At 41.0% G+C, this 20,911-nt stretch overlaps 1 protein-coding gene across 2 annotated transcripts in view; it reads right to left on the bottom strand.

Moving 5' to 3' along the window:
* The window catches only part of CNTN6 (contactin 6), a 220,575-nt gene that overhangs the window by 44,832 nt on the left and 154,832 nt on the right, over positions 1–20,911 (bottom strand). For both annotated transcript variants that reach the window (XM_034775442.1, XM_034775441.1), the window contains exons 10-11: positions 15,688–15,817; positions 14,294–14,444 (exon numbers count right to left, since the gene is read on the bottom strand). In XM_034775442.1, coding sequence (XP_034631333.1) covers positions 14,294–14,444; positions 15,688–15,817 — 281 coding nt within the window. The remainder of the gene's footprint in view (positions 1–14,293; positions 14,445–15,687; positions 15,818–20,911) is intronic.

The raw sequence follows: 20,911 nt of genomic DNA, 5'->3' as shown, positions 1-20,911 counted from the left end.
AATTCCTGTTGTCTCCCACTCCATTAATATTGGCTATCTACAGCGTATCCTCCCCCAATCCACTGCTGCAAACCGCAACTCCCCATCCTGGTCTTTTCCTAAGGTCTCCATGTGAGCTCAGGCTACGTACACCATATACTCTGCCCCACAGTGGGGAACATGGGGTGTGAATAACTGTGTGAACCAAAGTGCTGTGATGTAATTCCAGCATGTGGATACTGGGGGTATGAAATAAGTTTTCTAGTTCACATTAATATAGTCCTGTTAGAAGATGACTAGGTAATGCAAACTAAGAACCTTTGTGTTTGCACACACAACGTCCACATGGAGGAGTTACAGCTCAATTTTTTGCAGAGCATTGCTATTCACACACCCCTAGTCCCAACTGCAGGACCGTGTATACAAGCCCTCAGTATTAAGGTTCATCCACACTAGTTATGTCTCCTTTCTGTCTAGCCCCATCCTATCTTCTCATTCGAAGAGAAGACTAGGAAACTGTGCCAGGGTACTTGCCCAACCTCAAAGTTGTGACAATATATACAATACTTAGCTCCTCGGGTGTCTGTGAAGGATTAAATTACCCAAACTGCAAATGGAGATAACATTCCATCCTACAAATGAAAAATAACTAGCCAGCTTGCTCAAATAAAAATCAATACATATAGCAACCACTGAGCAATTCCTGCAAAAGTACACCAAGGAAGCCAACTCCTGCTTCCCTCTCACCGCCACACACACACACACACACACACACACACACACACCTACAACTTTTTCAGGCAATCTGTGTAGGAAGAAAAATATACTCCCAACTACCAACTTAGCAATCAATATTACGCAGCATAGCTAATCAAGAACCAATTCAAGTGTCACCAACCTGTTCAGTACCACCCACCCAGTGACCGCCACCTGATTGAAAGCTACAACTAGAGTGAGAAGATTACCTTCTATTAGCACAAGGGAGGACGAATAATCCTCCCATGCTGTCAACAGGCATACACCAAAACTCATCGTCCGGCCGAGAGAGGTTGAAGGTTTCTTCAGTATGGTTCTGCCATGTGAAGGTGGCACAGTGAAATATAGTCCTTACAGACCTGGGAACCTGAGCCAAGAGTCCGCAGCAGGAAGAAATATAATATAGCTTTCTACTGAGAGGGAAAGAATCAGCTTCCGCTGGTTGTTGAATTCTATAGTGAAAGTAGAAGTGTAAATGTCAAATATAATTGTCAGAAGGATAGCCTGCCAATTTCTCCTGTTTGCTAGTAAATCCTGCTGTGTTTGAAAGACATTAACAATGCAGGAGCACCAGAGAAAATCTCACTTACCCTCTGACAGCATGCCCACACAGCTATTATTAGATCTAATTCCACCATTAATCATTATTTTTCATGATGTTTCAGGTATTATTATGAGTTCAGATACAGCCACTGATAAGACCAAACTCAGTCCTGATGTAAAGTTAGACCATTAATACAGGACTTAAGTGGGATTTAAATGGTGAATTGAGCCTTATGTGACCCTTTGTGTGGGAGTGAATTCACTCCCAGAGAGATTCTTCCTTCCTCTAGGACATACTTAGAGTCAATATAAAATCGAAACTGTTGCTGTCTCACAAATATTCCATATTTACTGTCTGTACAACCAGCAAGTAACATTTAGCCACACCTCAGATGTAAAAGGCCTGATTTGCAGTCCCTGGACACTTACTGTCATGAACACTTTGTCTACAAACACACACAGTCAACTGCACGTGCAATTCGGTGCACTAATATCTGTTCATGCAGTGGAAAGATTCCAACACCCGAATAATTAAATATTTATAATGAAATCACACTGATCAAAATAGAATTTGTGAATGAAAATTCTAACATCCCTAACAATGGGATGGGGACAGAGGACAAGAGGCAAACAGGCAGGTCTGCATTTCTCTCTTACGAAGAACTCCTCATTGCCATCAGTCTTCCCGACTGATTTCAACATCTGACTCTCACTTCCTCTCCTCACAATCTCCCACACTCATCCTTGTGACTTCAGATTGGTACTAATGACCCATCCAACCCCTTAGCTGTACACCAGATCCTCGTTCTCACTTCTTCATTTGACCTGCAGCCCTAGTTCAACTCTCCGACTCCAACAGGGCCGTTAACTTGATTTGGTCTCCACCAAACACTGTTCTTTCTCTGATCTCTCTGTTGATGTGTTCCCCATCCCTGACCAGCACCTAGCCTCTTTCAGCATCATTTATCAGCCCCACACTCATGCCCTGCCATGAAGGCTTCCTGTGACTTCCAATCCACCAGAACCAATGACTACTCATAAGTGTTCAACACTCTATTCCATGCCCTCTCTTCCATTTCTTTCATTGATATGATTGTCAATTATATCATTCCCCACTTTCCTTCACTATTTTTCCTCTCTCTCATCACAAAGTCAGCCCTGCCAACCCCCAGCCCTGGCTCACCCCCAACATCTGCTTCCTCAGCTCCTGCTCTCACTCTGCAGAGCATCTCTGCTAGCAATCCCATGACAAGGCTGATTTCTTCCACTACAGATTTGTTCTTTCCTCGTTTAGTTCTACCTTCTTGCTAGCTAAACAATTCTACGTCTCCAACTTAAGAGAATCCCCCACCCGCAATCTCAGCTGAATATTCGCAGCATTTGACTCACTCCTCAACCTGCCCCCAACTCGTGCATCCACTTATCTCTCTACACAGGACCTCACTGTTTTCTTCCGAAAGAAAACTGACAAAACATGACATGCCCTCCCCTCAGGCTTCCCTTCCTTTCCTCCTTTCCCTCTGACAACTTTTATTATTATTATTTTTATTATCATATCACCTAACAGCCCCAATCATGGACCACTGCGCTAAGCGCTGCACAAATACAGAACAAACACACTGTCCTTGCCCAACGGAGCTTGCAATTTGTGTGTAAGGCAAGAGTAAACAGATGGATTCAGACAGACCACTGAGTACAAGGAAACAAGGAGACAATATTGGTGATAGGCAGTGGTCATAAAACTCCAGCAGCCTAATTATTGTCACGTTTTTTGGAGCCATCATGGGAAAGGAGAGTTTTGAGATGGGATTTGAGGGTGAGTAGTATGTAGCTATGCAGATATACAAGAAGCGTCTCCAAAGCACGAGGGGCACATAATCTTTCTCCATAACATCGCTAATATACGGTCTTTCCTATCCACACGTACAGCTAACACTCTCAACCATGCTCTCGTCATATCATGTCTCAATTAATTCAACATCCTTTTTTTGGACCTTAACATATGAAATCTTTCCCCATTCAGTCCCATTCACAATGCTTCTGCAAAGATCGTTTTCCTAGCCCATTGCTTTGGTAGGTCCGCCCTCTTTTTGCATTCCTTCACTGACTCCCCCTTCTCTGTTGCATCAAACATAAGCTAATTATTTTCACTTTCAAGGCCCTTCATGACCTACCTCCACCTACCTTTCATCTCTTATTATCTTATGTCGAATTCCACCTCCAATCATCCCATGATGTAAGCCTCCATTTACCACTTGTTAAATTTTCAAACATGCTTTCTCCCAGTCTACCCATAAACATTCACAATATTAATTCATTACCCTCCTTAAAACTCTCTTTTTCCATGATGCCGAGCTTCCAGTTATCGATCTGATCTAAAGCCCATTGAAGTCAATGGCAAGATTTCGTTTGGCTTTGAATCGTGCCCTAAATATCAATGATATTTATATTCATGAATCAAGGGCTGAGTATGAAGCTCAGAAAGAGTGACAGAGGGCTCATCAATGACACTCACAGGATTTGAGCTTGTTACAATTCCATATGAAATGATAAGAGTGGCAGATTGTTTGGGACATTTTCAGCATGTACTGCATCCCCTTTGGTATAGCTCACCTTAACAAGGCTCCCAGGAGCTGAATCTGAACATTTTTTTTAACAAAGACAACATACAGAAGGTAAATTGTAACATGTCGATTATTATGCATGTTGTCATTCTTCCTTAAGCATGAGAACATATGGTTCATTTGCCTATCTGACGCTCGCACTAGCTGCTGTACTAAACATGTTACATTAAGAAGTCAGTGATATAAGATAAAATTAGGTTTATTGGCTTGTTCCATTATGAAGCTCTCTAAGGAGGGGGAAGGTGGAGAAAAGGCTTTTTTATTATTGCTTTCTAATACTGGCTGCCTGCTAACATTTCATTGGGTCAAGTAGCTATATGGGTCCCATTCTGCATTCTCATTAAGTTTCGGTGCAATGGCTTCAGATGGAAAGAGAACAGCAAAGGAAGAAAGGGGGACAATGAAACAAAAGTGATAGGATAAGAAAAAAAGGAGGATGTTCCCCTCTCTTTTCCTATCCCTGGCTCATTCTTCTCCTATTATCAATAAATATTTCTGTTCTATATTTGGGGGGAAATTGATGATGTAGTCATGTCATGCAAAAACACTCTTTTCCGTCTATATATCTCAGGAGGGTGTTAACAGCCGCTACTAATGTTAGTCATTTTTAAATCAGCAGGTCCAGGTAACTAGAATGCAAGAATTTTAAAAGAGCTGACTGAGGAGCTCAATGTTGATTTTCAACAAGTCTCGGAGCAGAAGACTGGAAGAAGGGCAATGTTGTGCCAATATTTAAAAAGAGTAAAGATGATGACTGCAGTAATTATTGGCCTGTCAGTCTGACATTGATCCCAGGCAAGATCATGGAGCTGATATGTGATTCAATTAATAAAGAATTAAAGGGGAGGTAATACAATTAATGCCAATCAACATGGAAAATAGATCCGTCAACGTAACTTGCTACCTTTCTTTGAGTTAATAATGCTGATGTAATATACCATATATACTCATTCATAAGCCGAATTGTTTTAGTAAAAAAAGGGAAGCACCAGAGAAGGGGGTCGGCTTATGAACGGGTATAGAAAGGGGAGAGGTGGGACACAGCCCCACCCTCAACAGAGGGAGCAAGGAGGGGCAGTAAAGCCAACAGAGCCAGAAGGGAAGAGGCGGGGCCAGAGTCTTTCCGCTTCTGGCCACGCTGCTCTCCCCCCAGCCTCCAAAGCAGCTGCAGCTCCGGGGCTGGCAGGCTGCAGCCGTGCCGCTCGGCCCTGCCCCCCAGAGCAGGATCTGGCCCAGCCCGCTGGAACATGCTGCAGACGTGCCGCTCGGCCCCGCCCCCCAGAGCAGGACCTGGCCCAGCCCGCTGGAACATGCTGCAGCCGTGCCGCTCGGCCCCACCCCCCAGAGCAGGACCTGGCCCAGCCCGCTGGAACATGCTGCAGCCGTGCCGCTCGGCCCAGCCCCCCAGAGCAGGACCTGGCCCAGCCCGCTGGAACATGCTGCAGCCGTGCCGCCTGGTCTGGCCCGCCAGAGCTGCTGGAGCAGCTCCAGCCAGGCCAGAGACATCCTCTCCTGGCCCTCCCCAGATAAGGTGCGAAGGGATGGGATGGGGAGAGTGTGGGGGTCCTGGGCTAGGGGTGGGGTCATGTGGGGGGGTGGTCACAGGAGTTACACTCCTGATCTCCAGCTTCTCCCCCCTCAAAACATTTCCCCAACAGTTGCTGTCCTGGCCCTTCAGGGTAAGCAGCTGGTGCGCCGGGACACTTTGTTTACTTAGGTTTACCTCCGTGCCTGTGGACGCTCGAGGTAAACAAACCATCTCAGCCCACCAGCTGCTTATCCTGATGGCCCGGGAGCCGAAGTTTGCTGACCCCTGAATTATAGGGTCAGCTTATGAATGGGTTATAAACATTTTCCATTTTTACTCATCCATCTTGGGGGGGGTCGATTTATAAATGAACCGGCTTATGATTGAGTATATACAATGCTTTCTTTAAGGTGTTTAACTTGGTACCAGATGACATTTTGATTAAAGAACTACAGCAATATAAAATCAACATGGCACACATTACATGGATTAAAAGCTTGCTAACTCATAGATCTCAACATGTAATTGTACATGGGGAATTGTAAATGGAGTGTGCGTCTGGTGAAGTCCTGTAGGGATTGGTTCTTGGCCCTATGCTAATGAACATTTTTATCAATGATCTAGAAGAAAACATAAAATTATTACTGATAAAGTGTGCAGATGAGAAAAAAATTAGGAGGCATCATAAATAATGATTGATTGACATAGAGCAATCTGGATTGCATGGTAAAATGGGTACAAGCAAACAATATGTCTTTTAATATGGCTAAATATAAATGTGCATATCTAGGAACAAAGAATGTGGTCATCCTTATTGTATGGGGGACTGAAAAGATTTGGGGGATGTGGTGGATAATCAGCTGAACATGAGCTCCCTGTGCAAAACTGTGGTCAAAAGTGCTAATATGATCCTTAGATGCATGAACAGGGCACATCTCAAATAGGAGTAGAGAGTTTATTCTACCTCTTAATTTGGCACTGCTGCTACCATGCCAGAAAACTGTGCAGTTTTGGTGTCCACAATTCAAGATAGGTGTTGTAAAATTGGAGAAGTTTTAGAGAAGAGCAACAAAAATGATTAAATAATTAGAAAACATACATTATAGTGATAGACTCAAGGATGAGAGAGAAGGTTAAGGGGTGACTTGATTACAGTCTATAAGTATCTACATGGGGAATAAATATTTTATAATGAGCTCTTCAATCTAGCAGGAAAGTATAACACACTCCAATGCCTGGAAGTTGGAACAAAACAAATTCAGTCTGAAAACAAAGTATACATTTTTGACAGTTAGGGAAATTAACCATTGGAATTATTTACCAGGTTCATAGTGGATTCTCCATCGTTGGTAATTTTTAAAACAAGATTGGATGTTTTTCTAAAAGATAAACTCTAGAAATTATTTGGGGAAGTTTTAAGGCCTGTGTTATAGAGGAAATCAGACTAGATGATCACAATGGTTCCTTCTGGCCTTGGGATTTATGAATCTCTCTTCTCTCCTATCATCTTTCACCCATTAGCGAACATAAGAACATCAATAGTTGGTCAGACCAATGGTCCATCTAGGCCAGTATCCTGTCTTCTGACAGTGGCCAATGCCAGGTGCTTCACAGGGAATAAATAGAACAGACAACCATCAAGTGACCCATCCCTTGTCATCCACTCCCAGCTTCTGGCAGACGGAGTCTAGGGATGCTCAAAGCATGAGGTTGCATCCCTGACCATCTTGGCAAATAGCTATTGATGGACCCATCCTCCATGAACTTATCTAATTCTTTGTTGAACCCTGTTATATTTTTGGCCTTAGTCTTGCCTGGAGTCTTTCGGTCTTCCTCCACCCCAACACTCCAGAGCAGAGCAAGTGCTCCTTCTACTTTGCAATCCTCCCTCTTATCTTAAGGGAAAGAGAGACTGATAAGGAGAGAAAAATGATTGAACCTAGAGACAAATCAATATGGTTAAAATGAACTTGGAACAATCTGAGCAATTTCGCAACATTCCTATGAATGGACAACTTTTCAGCCAATGGTTTTTGTCACAGTCTTTGCATTTGGGTGTGAGTGTCTTCGGGTTCCCTCATTCTTTGCTGTTAGACCAAAGGCCCTATTTCTGGAAACACTTCTGCATATGCTTAGTTTTTCATTTGTGAGCAGATCCACTGAGTTCAATGACACTATTCAGAGGTGCAAAGTTAAGCATGTGGAGAAGTATTTGTAGAATTGAGCCTAAAATTGTACATAATTCACAGGAAACAGGATAACAATAGAGTCATTAACAGATAAATATATTATCAAGGTCTATAAATCCCTTCTTCTTACATATTTTTGCCACAAAACATCATTTGCCATCCTTCCATATAAAGAGAAAGAAGCCACTGTGCTCATATAGTGAAATATAGTTTTAAAACATAAATACTCATCACTGTTACCAGCATTCCCTTGAAAGAGATGTAATGATGATGCTGTCAGCTTAGCAGAGTATGTTAAATGTTTAGTGCTTCCTGCTAGAAGAAAAATCAAAGTGATTCTGTCCAGCAAGCTGAGATTTTGCATGCATTTTCATATCTCAATAGGTGATTTCAGAACAAGCAATACATGGGCACTGGAAATAGGCAGGCAAATCTATGTATTTGATTTCTGTCAGTTCATTTGTTAGCTAAGAATAGAATTGAAGTGATTAATCAAATTTAGCAGATGCGGAATCAGTTCCATTGGTTCCCTAAGTCAAATTAGAATGTCATGAAGAGATAAGCTTAATCTGTATTCATGTTGACTTACAGTGATGCTGCCTGAGATATCTAAAACTGTTCTGACTGCTAATGCCAATACTTCAAGAGCTCACTTTAAAAACTAGAAAGGGAAATGAACTTTCTTCTTTACAAGTACAGGCACTGATAAGATACTGAGTTAAAGGGAATCATCAAAGCTATGAAAAACTACTACTGAAGGAAGAGCAAGAAGGATAAATGAGAACAGACTGAAACTGGGCCCCAAAACTGAAAATACACAAACCCAAACTATTTTGTAGGTGCACATATGTTCATTGAACATTTTGCTAGAAAAACCCGAAACCAGAAGTGCTGAAATACAGTGAGAAAGGTTGTTCCCATGTAAAACTGTAAAGTCAGCACAGAAGGTCCCATCCCACCCTCACTGCTAGCAGAAGGTGCATAAGGCAGTGTGGTCTATTGGCTGGGTCACTAAACTAGGTATCAGGAGCCCTGGGGTCTATTTCTCTCTGCCACTGCTCTCATGTGTGACCTTCAGCACATCAATTTGCCTTTTCTTTGCTCCTCAGACCCTTTGTCTGATATTTCAACATTCATTTTCATCAGAAATCAAAGCAAAACACTGACATTTTAAATTTTTTTGTGGAACAGACATTTCAAAAAGTTTCCATTTGGAAATGTTGAAATGGTTTGTTTCACCATTTTCAATCAAAATGAAATATCGTGACATTCTGAAATCAAAATATTTCATTTCTGTTTGTTGAACTGACCTGAAATGCCTCATTTCAAGTCAGTTCAATATTAATCTGCATTTTCCCATTCTGGTGCATTGCTGTTTGGGAGCTGTAGTTTAAGAGCCTGATGCCCCTAATCTCCCCTGAAGGCCAGATACCCTGGCCAGACTACATTTTGCATGATGCATCTGAAATCATGTGATTCCCATGATGTACTACGCAGCTTGGTGAGAAGGGAGTCTGCATTGCACTGTGTGTGATGTAATCCTCCAGGGAGCATAGTGGCCATTGGCGAACAGGAGAGAATGGGGGCCTGAACTACAAGAGACAAGACAATGTGCTGATAGGGAAATGCACTTTAATGTTTTCTTGAACTGATTCAAAACTAAATATTTTGAGTCAGTTAAACAAAATGAAATATAACAAATTTGGGTCAAGCCAACCAGAAACAAAACATTTTTATTTATTTCCACCCAAACAAAAATTATATATTTTTTTTGGTAAAACTGAAATGTTTTGATTTTGTGGAAACTGTATTTTCCATTGGCATACATGTTAATTGAAAATTCCTGACCAGCTCTTCTGTCTTGTCTATTTAGAGTGTAAATCTCTGGGACAGGAACTGACTCTTGCTAAGTGTCTGTACAGTGCCTGGCACAACTGGCTTTGATTTTGGTTAGAGCCGATAGGCACAATTGTATTACATATAAATAAAGCCTTTCGTGGCTGGGGGCTGGCCCAACATCAGTCTGGTTGAGGACACCTGGTTGAGGTATTCCCTGAGTTGTACAACATGCAATACTTCTAGGCTGTAGGACTGGACCTAGTACTTGTAGGGTCAGGGTTAAATTATGTTAGCAAATATGTAGGTGGTTTACACTGTTGCTGACTATCTTGTATCTGTTCTATGGACAGTGAATTTCAGTTCCGAGCATCTTCCATGAGCACTAAATTCATTAAAAAAGAAAATCTTTGCCTTAAAATGGAAACTTATGATCCCTTTCTTCCTCCTCCATGGTATCTATGTTTGGTTGTTTGTTTTTTGTCTAGCTTTTCCCCCTTTCCCAAATAGCAAAAAACGCTCCCCCCCCCCGCAAAGAAACCCCCAAACCCCAAAAGCATCGACAGCAAACAAACAAAAACCTAAGGAGACCTGTCTACTCATCAGGTGACAAAAATGTTTTAACTTTTGACATGCTTGGCCTGACTGGGGTCTGAGTCACACCATTGTAAATAAGGACCAACTGCATTGAGACCAAATGTATTACCTTAGCATACAAATGGTGTAAATGAGAACAAGGCCCTTATGCTCTCACAATATTGTGCAAGCTAGATTTTTCCAAACACAAGGAATTGATAATATCTGTGCATCCAAACACAGAGCCCTGGAAGAACCCTCCTGCTTAGCAAGCTGGTGGCATAGTTCAAATGCAATACCTTGCTATAAACAGACTGAAATCCTTTACTTAATGCAGTGGTTCCCAAACTTGTTCCACCGCTTGTGGAGGGAAACCCCTGGCAGGCCGGGCAGGTTTGTGTACCTGCCACGTCCGCAGGTTCAACCGATCGCGGCTCCCAGTGGCCGCGGTTCGCCGCTCCAGGCCAATGGGGGCTGCTGGAAGTGGCGTGGCCCAAGGGACGTACTGGCTGCTGCTTCCTGCAGCTCCCGTTGGCCTGGAGCAGCGAACCACAGCCAGTGGGAGCCGCAATCGGCTGAACCTGTGGACGCGGCAGGTAAACAAACCAGCCCGGACCGCCAGGGGCTTTCCCTGCACAAGTGGTGGAACAATTTTGGGAACCACTGACTTAATGAAACCTTCTGGGTCACTACACACCATGTTGGGAATGGGCAGATCTCTCTGAGTTTAAGACTCCAAAGGTCAGCTGTAAGATCTTAGCGATTACTGGATAAATCTTTATTAGGCAGCAATAAAAGTCTGCAATTACAACATCTGTTTAGTTGTCTAAGTTTTCTTTAGATAGGTTATTAAAAGACAGCATCTAATTCTTCTTCTTTTCAAGAATTTCCTCATATTCCTCCTCTGATAAATGCCAATAATGTGCATGGTAAATACTGAAAACCCTACATGAAATACATCATGTACTGGAGCTTTGATTTTGGATAGATAATGTCCCTCATGTCTGTAGTGATGGAACTGGAATAAAGTTTTAGCTTACAAGTCAAACTGGGGACCAATAGATATTGTAAAATAATGCTTCCCTTTGTAGATTGCTAGACTGATTTTTGTCCAGTTGCATTGTTTCCTAAAAAATAAAATAACATTAAAAAGTCTGGAGTTTTAAAATTATGAATATTTTTATTACTGATTATTAATTCACTGAAACAGCTGTATACAATTAATATATTCCTTCCTCTTGCCTTATTAAATGATTTCTATGCTTTACCTCAGCAGGCTTCCTGTAAGAAAAGGGTGAGTGATTTATATATGTATGTACATATGTGTTTACAGCATTTTGGGATCCCCTGTCCTTGTATTCAGGAAACAGCGTCTCTCACAGATGACCAACTGGGATAAGATTTTCAGCTGAAAATAACTTGTAATATATAGCAAAGTTTTCATTAGGTCCTGATCCTGCACCCTTGAGGTCAATGGCAAAGCTCCTAATGACTTGTGCAGGATTAAAGTCTAGAGTTCAAAACTTCCTTTATCTGAGGTACAAATCACTCTCTCCCTTCTCCCCCATTTCTGCATTATTCAAAATTTGAGCAAACAGCTAAAATGAAGGTTTGAAAATACTCTTATAGACAGAACAAGAAGGTGGATCTCAGTTGATTAGTCAGTTCTGCCTAATAATCTCTTTGTTTTTATATGTAGGAGATAAAATAGATAAAAGGTAACATTTTCAGACCATGTGATTAAAAAAGGAGTAGCTGCTCATGATAATACTATGCATAGCCTATGCATAGCCATCAGAAATAGATCAAATCGTGAGCAAGCACAGGATGGGGGGGAAAATGAGTATCTTTTCTCCTTCAGGGCAAAATATTCTCCAAAGGTTTGGTAGCCCCATCTCCTTAACAAAGGATTTAATTTGTCTAGATCATCCTAAAGGAGCTATGTGGTTTGACTTATTTAGCAACTTGTCCATCATCGCATTCCTGTCAGAACTGTGAACGATATTTTTTCTCAGATAATATGCCAACCAGCTTTTCAGAAAGGTTAGAAAACGGGTCCATGGAGATTATAAATGCTGCACAATAAAATAGGAAAAGAAACTCAGGTAACCTTTAGTTAAAATAGTTCAGATTTATGTGTCCTGCTAGAATTAAAATATACATATAACAAGCTAGAGGGGATACTTCCCCGCTTTTTAATAAGTAAAGATACATATGATTTTGCTAGGTGAGGAAAAAAACTTACAAGTCCTTACTTCATTTTCTGTATGCTACTTCATATTCTGCGGGACTTCTGGAAGAGTTCTACTACAGAGAACTCTGTCTATCATCTTTAAAATTCTGGCAATAGCTACTTTATCATTTAACAATCAAGAGAAGTAGCAATTTACAAGAGATTGTTGGTTATTATGTTACCTTATGTCCAAATGATACGCTTTAACTGCATGGGAGGAATGGGGGGCTGGTGAATTCAAACACCCAACCATTGCCTTTATAATGGAATTTATACGTTGGTTTGTTTTTTTAAGGTGCCTGGACCTCTTAAGGATGGATGCCCATAAATGCAAGATTATTATAATTATTAATAATAATTTAACATGATCAGGGAACATATCAGTCCAAGTAAATATTATGGCTGTGTGCATGTATGTTTAATTTTATATATAATTATATACAATTATATATTTTAAAAATATATATATTATAAAAATGTATATTATAAAATTATAAAATTGCAATGATATATCTATTCAAGAATTTTATATATAAAATTAAACATACATGCACACAACCATAATATTTACTTGGATTTATATATATAACATGCACATGCAAATCCGATGGGACCCTCATTGCCAGTGCAGACCTTAATGTTGTAAAGTTTAGGCTGTCTTTATCTCCTTACTACTGTACATAAAGAAGCCAAATCATTCTCTCTGCACATTATAGATGTAGCATTTTGGATAGGGACTTGGTTGAACATATTGTATAATCTAAAAATAACTATGTGAAAGATCTGGCTAAACACTAATTAAAACAATACTCATGGTAAGTAATAGCTGAATGTTTTCCCCATAATTTAAAGATACCTCCTTTGCTATTGTTTCAGAGGAAAAATAATCAGGAACTTCTGTTGTGTAATAGCATCTTATATTACCGTCTCTGGGTCAGATTCTCTACTGACTTTATCTTGGGTAATGACTTGTATCTGCGCAAAGTAGATGCAAAGTGCTGTCTTTTTGATTTGGTGGTGTTTTACGCTCACTTTGTACTTTGTAAATGAATATATAAAGTACAAACAAATGGAGAATCTGGCCCTCTGTTTCTATATTTAACACCATTATACACAATTGCAATATTGAATATGGAGACATTTCCACATTGCACATTTGGTTGGTGTAATACCAATGAATTATAATTTAAAGAGTGTTGTTATGGAAACTTAAGGATAGATAATAGGATGTATTAACCGATGGATGGATGGATAGTTTTCCTGTATGGGTGATTGAAAATCTTAGGTAGATCTCCCTTTAAAATCTTAGGGTATGTCTACATTGCAGCTGGGGGGTATGATTCCCAGAGCAGGTAGTCAGACTCATGCTTCGTCTGCTCCAGCTAGTGTGCTAAAAATAGCAGCACAGGCTAGCCAGCCAAGCTAGGACCCAGGGTGTCAGGCAGTCTTGAACATGAGTGGCTCAAGGTAAACAAAGGAGTTTGTGGTGGAGGACTTCTGCAGAAGGGCCAGCACATGGCAAGTGACTCTACTGCTTTGCTGATCCACTAACAAAATCTCCTTGCTTAAGTATTAAAGGTACGGACTGTGGATAATGATGTAGCCCTGGGTTGTAGTACAGCCTATATAGCTAGTGTGCAGTTGATCCGGAGCCATGAGGTAGATTTCATCCACTCAAACCTCCACTGATCTCCCTAACATGAAGCTGATTCAATCAGGCTCTGTATGGGGTAAGAAGAGATGGCCCAGAGAATATTGCAATGATATAGCTGTTCAAGAAAGCAAAGCATGTATCCCACAGACAGAATTTACAGTTACCCAAATGTATTTAAACCAGCTTTGTTGTCAATCAGCTTCCTATCTAGAATTGTATGGATAGAGTTCATGATGAATAGGCCTGCAGCATCAGAGTATTCCAGCAATGAGCTGTCAAAAATGATACTTAGTCAACCGATGTTCAGATACCAAAAAAAAAACCAATCCAAAAACAAACAAAAAAAACAACTCAGCAATCAGTTTACCAAAGTACCTTTTGTTTTGTCGCAGAACATTGGTGCCCTTTTTCCAGTTGATAACTGCCCGGGGAGAAGCATTTGGTTTACATTCAATGGTAACTTCACCCCCAACTTGAGCAACTGACATTTGTTTCACAGGATTTTTGGAAAAATCTGGGGCTGAAGCTTAAAAAAGAAAAGGAAAAAATGAAGAAACCCATAATATAGTTGACAAAATAAATTAATTTTCTGAAATTTTCTCTCTGCTGAACATAGTGGGTAAACTCAATTGCCTTTTTGCCTTTGCAGATTTGAATTCAAGTTTTTTATTTGAATTCTAAGAACTTAAGTCCGTTTAGAGGTCTTGTATTTATATTGCTTTTTATGAATTTTGTTCACCTGGAAACAAAAGGATTAGAACGACCCAACTTTCTGTGGTATCTCTGGTAGGCTTTGCTTAGGACTGTCTGAGGACTGGAAGGAATGTTTATTTTAAATCAGGAATGAGGTGATTTAGCAGAGCTCTAACAGTCTGCACAGTGAGTGTGTACCTAGATAGGGTCAGGTGGGCTTGTGTAGCCCAGGCCAAAGACCACACTACTGCATCTTCAATTTATTTTTAGCAAGCTAGCTGGATTAAAAGCTAAAGCAGATATGTCTACATGAGCTACAAATCATATGCCCAGCTGCAGTGTAGACATACCAAAAGCTTGAGCAGAATTAACAGCATTAAGCCTGAATCTAGTCCATTGTATTCATTGCTAGAGTGTAGATTATTCATTGCAAATAAATCCATTCATTATTCACAGGTATTTGTCAAATAATTTGTTGGTGAAATTCAATCTTCTTGAGAGGAGCAGCACAAGACCTAGTGCAATTGGAGGTCGTGTTTTGATGACTTAAGCGGGACCTGATTGTTGTATAGGCTGCAAAATGACTCTCTGTACAGGGATGAATTTCACCACATGTGAACAAATTTCAGCCTGTGGATGTTGTTGAAATTCATATTGAGATTATATGCACTAATTGTGCTGTTTGCTTAAATCACGTGACATTTTTTGCTCACTTGAAATAATGACTGATGTTTTTAAATTGCAGAATAACAAATAATAATTTCAAATACCAAGTAAGGAATAACACACAATAAGCACCCTTGTTCACCCACAGAAATTCTGTTCACATGAAAATACCGATAAAGAACATCCTTTCCCCCAAACATTCATGCAAACAAAACACGTTTGCCCAAATGTTTGCGAATAGTAAGGGATACAAACATAGCTGAACTAAACAGCCTTGTGGAATTCAAATAGTCCACAAAAGCTGTTTTTGCAGTATTCAGTCAGCTCTCTTCATTTCTCACTTTCAGAATTTCGAAATTAGTTTTACATTCTAGCTGCTATCTGCTTATTTTAATGACTCATTTACTTACCTATCACTCTTAACTCAGCATTGGCGTAAATTGTATTGTATTTGTTTTCCGCAACACACTGATAGAGGCCAGAATCTGACACATTCAGCATAGTTATGGTAAGAGTTCCATTTTCTATTTGAATTCTCTCCTAATAAAGGAAAAACAAGCAAACATTTTGTTTGAAGAAGTGAACATAAAAGCAGGCAGTCATGAGTCAGAAGTTGAGATTTTGTTATTTCTGAATGCTTAATAAAACACTATGAAAATTTAAAAATAAATAAAGCCAAGTAGCTTAGCTCAAATATATATCTTAGAAAAAAGGTTACATGATGGCTGTAATGAAATAAGAGGTGTTAGGCAAAAATTTTCTCATAAAACTGTTTTTTCGGAGGAAAATTCAGATTCAGCAACACCAAAATATTTTGCAAATTTGTGTAGATTTTGATTTAATTGATTCAATTAAAAAAAACTTGAAAAAAAGAAAACACTTTATTTTTCTATTTTAAATTACCTTTATTTTATAAACATTTTTTAATTTATTTTTAAAAAACACATAAAAAAATTGAAATCAAATCATTTGACACCCCCCTATTTTTTTCAACTTTTCGATTTGCCAAACATTTTTAGAAAATGTTTTTAGCTTGACCCAAAATGAATTCTTTTCCAATTTATTAAAATTGCCTGCAAACCAAATAATTTGTTATTTGCCCAGCTCTAGCTTTAAGGCCCCAGTTCATCTAAGCAAATTAAACGTAAGTTTAACTATGGGCACATGCTGCAGTCTCATTGTTTAAAGGCATTGCTGCATTGAGAGCTAAAGGGTTATGCTTCAACAGGAAGCAGACACCAAAGCAGCTGCATCAGGGACAGCTACACCATGAGAGGAGATGGGAAATGAGACCCTGAGGGGTTTACCCGCTTCAGCACCTGAGAGACAAATCTGCAGGGAGACTCCTCCCCAGGGGCACTAAGGCCCATGTAGTCCATCCTTCCCCTCCATCCATGCGGATTTGAGGAAGACAAAAGCTCCAGAGTAGAACCAGAAACTCAGCAGGCAGGAGCAGATACAGAAGCAGCTGCATTAGGGGCCTTTGGAAATTTATGATGTCAACAGACTGTTTCTCAATTTTTACTTTGGACATTCTCTCCTCTCTGCTAGTTGGCTGTTTGCTCCAACCCCTCATACACCCTCTATAACAGTCACTCATGCCCTCCTTAAGAGTCACTTACCTCAGCCTCACTCCCCCTGCCCACCATATTCCCTTCATTTCTCCTTCCCTCCTCTTCACATTCCTCTCTTCAATGCGTTCTCTCTTCCCTTGCTGTTTAGCTAATTCCCTCCAAATAAACCTTCCCTCTCATTTTTTTTAAATCCTGAAACGAATATGATGTTTGCCAACAGTCACTCTGCCTGTATATTCTAGACTTTTCCTTAATGATTTAAGGATTATGATCAAGGGTTACCTTATTACAAATCATAAACATGCCACATAACCTGCAGGACACTAAGCTGTGCCACTTGTCCAGCTAACACTCACATATTCCCACACAGAGAAGCAGCTGTAGAGACTGAGACAGACAATGCAGCTAGGCTAGATTACAACAGCATCACAACTGTCTTGCAAACTTGTCTTTCTCACCAACAGAAGTTGGTCCAAGAAAAAGACACTGCCTCACCCACCTTGTCTCTCTAATATCTTAGGAACAACACAGCTACAAAACCATACAACATTATTTCTTATTGTTAGTTAAATAAATAAACTCCCCTTAAACCTTACCCCAGTCATCAGTTAAACATTTCAGGTGTCCAGCAGATTAGATAATATTGCCTAAAATATTTAAGGCATGAGTCACGTGAAAACAATCAGAATAAAATTTTGGAGGGCATTGATAACGGGGGCGGTTCTAGGCACCAGCAAAGCAAGCAGGTGCTTGGGGTAGCCCATTTGCAGGGGCGGCAGGGATCCAGCATGAGAGCTGAGAACAGGGGGCCCTGGGAGCTGTAGTTTCTTGGTTAGCTCCCTGCCTATAGAGCCAGCCCTGGAGCAGGGAAAGAACTACATTTCCCAGCATTCCCTTGGCCACTACCAACAGGAAAGAGGGGGAGGGAGTGAGGTAGCTGAGACCTCATACTGCAGCCTGCTGTGAATAGAGAGCTGCACTGGGAAGGGAGACCATATTTTAACATTCCAAAAATAGGACACTCCACGGGGAGGGAGGGTAGCCCCACCCTGCCCCCATCCACTCCCTCCGACTGCCCCCCACAGAAACCCCAACCCATCCAACCCCCCTGCTCCCTGATCATCCCCTTCCGGGACCCTGCCCCTAACTGCCCCCCAGGACCCCACCCCCTAGCTAAGCCCCACTGATCCTTGTCCCCTGATTGCCCCCTCCCAGGACCCCACCCCCATCTAAGCCTCCCTTCTTCTTGTCCCCAACTGCCCCCTCCTGAGACCCCCGCAACTTACCCCCTAGGATCCCACCCCCTACCTGTCCCCTGACAAACCCCTGGGAGTCCCATGCCTATCCAACTGCTGCCTGTCCCCTGACTGCTCCCCCCGAATCCCTGACCCATCCAACCCCCCCTTCTCCTTGTCCCTTGACTGCCCCCCGGAACCCCCTACCCCTTCTCCAACCCCCCAGCCCCCTCACCGTGCCACTCAGACCAGCGTGTCTGGCTTTGCACAGCGCCAGACACGCTGCTGCATACATGCTGCCGTGCTCCCCTGCGGAGCCACAGCCTCCCCCAGCACCTGCCTTCCAGATTTGAACACCTCAAAATTCAGGAGTGCTCAAGCTCAGTTTGGGCAGCTGTTACTTCATTTCTCCCAAATCAAATATACTGATCCACTGTAACTTGCTGTAGAAAAAATAGGATAAAATTGAGCAAGAAATGCTTCCCAGTGGTTTTTAGGACTGGAATTGCTATTTTCAACAGCCATTGCCTTTTGTTTGTTTGTTTAAAAGGAAGACAGTGATATTGCATTGACAAATTCCCCATAGAAAGAAAGAGTGGAACAAAAGAATAATAAAGGCACCTCAACTTTTCCTCATTTATGTAGGACAGTCTTATAATATGCATCCAGATATCCTCCAATCACACAAGCTGAAAATTGTTCCACTTTACTGCAGCCCTGTAACCATATGGGAAGCAATCCTGTCAGTGTTCTGTGCACATCCAAAATTCCTGCTGAATGACCCGCCCTGGGAGCGAGTTACCAGGAAGGAGGGTACAGAGCGGGGCGGGAGAGCCCAGGGCTGAGGCAGCAGGAGGTGTGTGTGGGGGGCAATGGTGGGGTGGTAGTGGGGAGCTCAGAGCTGGGGCAGCAGGGTGTGTGTTGGGGAGAGCCCAGGGGGGCTGGGGTGGCAGGGGGATGCGGGTGGGGGGGTGAGAGCCCAGAGCTGGGTGTGCGGGTGGTGGGGGAGAGCCCAGGGTTGGGGCAGCAGGGGGGTGCGGTGAGGAGCCCAGGGCTGGGATGGGGGACAGACAAAATTATTTTTTGCTTGGGGCGGCAAAAAGTCTAGAGCCGGCCCTGATTGATAAGCACATTTAGTCCTTCAACTTTGGATCATGTAATGATATACTCCATTTGTGAACACTCCTAGTTACTATCCAACAATTTTATCCATAACTACAGTTTGGTATCCTTGTTATTAAAGAGTAAAATATTAAGTATTTTAGGTAGGTAGGTCCCAAGTCAATTAGGGCTTTAAATTACAGTCTTCACCTTAAACTTCACCTGCAAACCAACCAGCACAGATCATCTAGTGGAGGCTGGATATGCTTAGCTTGAATTCAAGCTTTTACTAGGCCAATTTAATCAATGGTGTAGTGCTGCTGAAGTAAAAACAACAACAACAAAACAAATAAAAAGACCACACTCACACACTAGGGATAAATTTGGCCCATATTTTTGTTTCTATGCTTTAAACAATTTTTTTTCTTCACTTTTCCTCAGCACACAATAAAACTGGCTCCGTACTACTAACATAACTTAAAACCAAATATTTCAAGTCTTACTATCACTATCCTCCAGGGACAATAAAAGCCACACTGTAAAGTAGAATACCAAAAAGCAAGAGAGAGTACTCTCTCCAAAATGAATCAGTGAGAAAGAAACCCACAACAACAGAATATAAATTCCATCATTGAATGCAGGTCTGGAAGCAACAGATTTGTTTTACTATTATATTCTTTAGACTGGCTATACTGCCTCTATAGAATTTAGAGTGCACCATACAGTGCTACAGTATGTAATAGAATCCTCAGTTGAAATACTGTATGCATCTAAAATAAAATGTACATTTGTGAACTAGTCAATGCATTTCATGTAACTTCCTAATAGTAAAAGATAATGCTAGTTACAGAGATTATTTGATGTCCTCTTGTTACTACATTGATGCATAGGAAAGAGTGCCACCTATTGAGTCAGCAAAAACAATTTCTTCAGCATCTTGGAGGTCTCCCAACCAAGTACTGACCCAATCCAACCTTGATTATATTGAAAATTTGATGAGAGCATAGCCTGGGGTTATGTAGCTGGTATATTGCTAACTAATTAACAACATCACATTACTTATCCACTTTTTTCCTCAAGATTCTGACTACAGATATCTTTTGCATACTTAGTTCTACCTGCAGGGTGTTTGCTATCCTCTCAATGTATTTTGTTCTTCTTTTTTTTTTTTTTTAGCAGACAGTCTATGAATTTAAAAACCCTTTTAAAAAGTAATACAAGCAGTTCACGCAGAAGCTGAATTCCCCCACCACCTCATGTCTCAGCTGACTCTTTTTTTGAGTTATTCAGACAAAATGAAGAATAAAGCACCACATTCACACAAGCAGAAATAATGTAGAGATGACCAGCTATGTGGTCAGAAAGAAGTAGTTTGTTAAACAGTGGACCTATACTATAGAATTAACCCTAGGGTGGAAAGCAGCTTGCTAAGATATTTTCAGCAAGCATAGTGACAGAGTGAATATTTTATTACACTCACTGTACATTCACCTGCAAACTATCCATTTAGTCCATTGAGCAACAACATTCTACATTTTGTTGCTTGAAGTATTCCATTTACAATGTACTGTAAGTATTGTGAAAAATATTAATGAGACTTTAGAGTATTTTATCCCTCTTTTATTAAAAGAATACCATTAGAAAATGGCAAGCTGTAAATAACATCTCCTTCTTCAAAGACAGACTTGATAATTCCACTTAACAAGGGGCAACAATACTCACAA

Source organism: Trachemys scripta, chromosome 7, assembly GCF_013100865.1.
Source record: "Trachemys scripta elegans isolate TJP31775 chromosome 7, CAS_Tse_1.0, whole genome shotgun sequence".
Taxonomy (NCBI): Eukaryota; Metazoa; Chordata; order Testudines; family Emydidae; genus Trachemys; species Trachemys scripta.
Note: the sequence above shows the minus strand (reverse complement) of the source record. Positions and strands in the feature narration are given on the sequence as shown.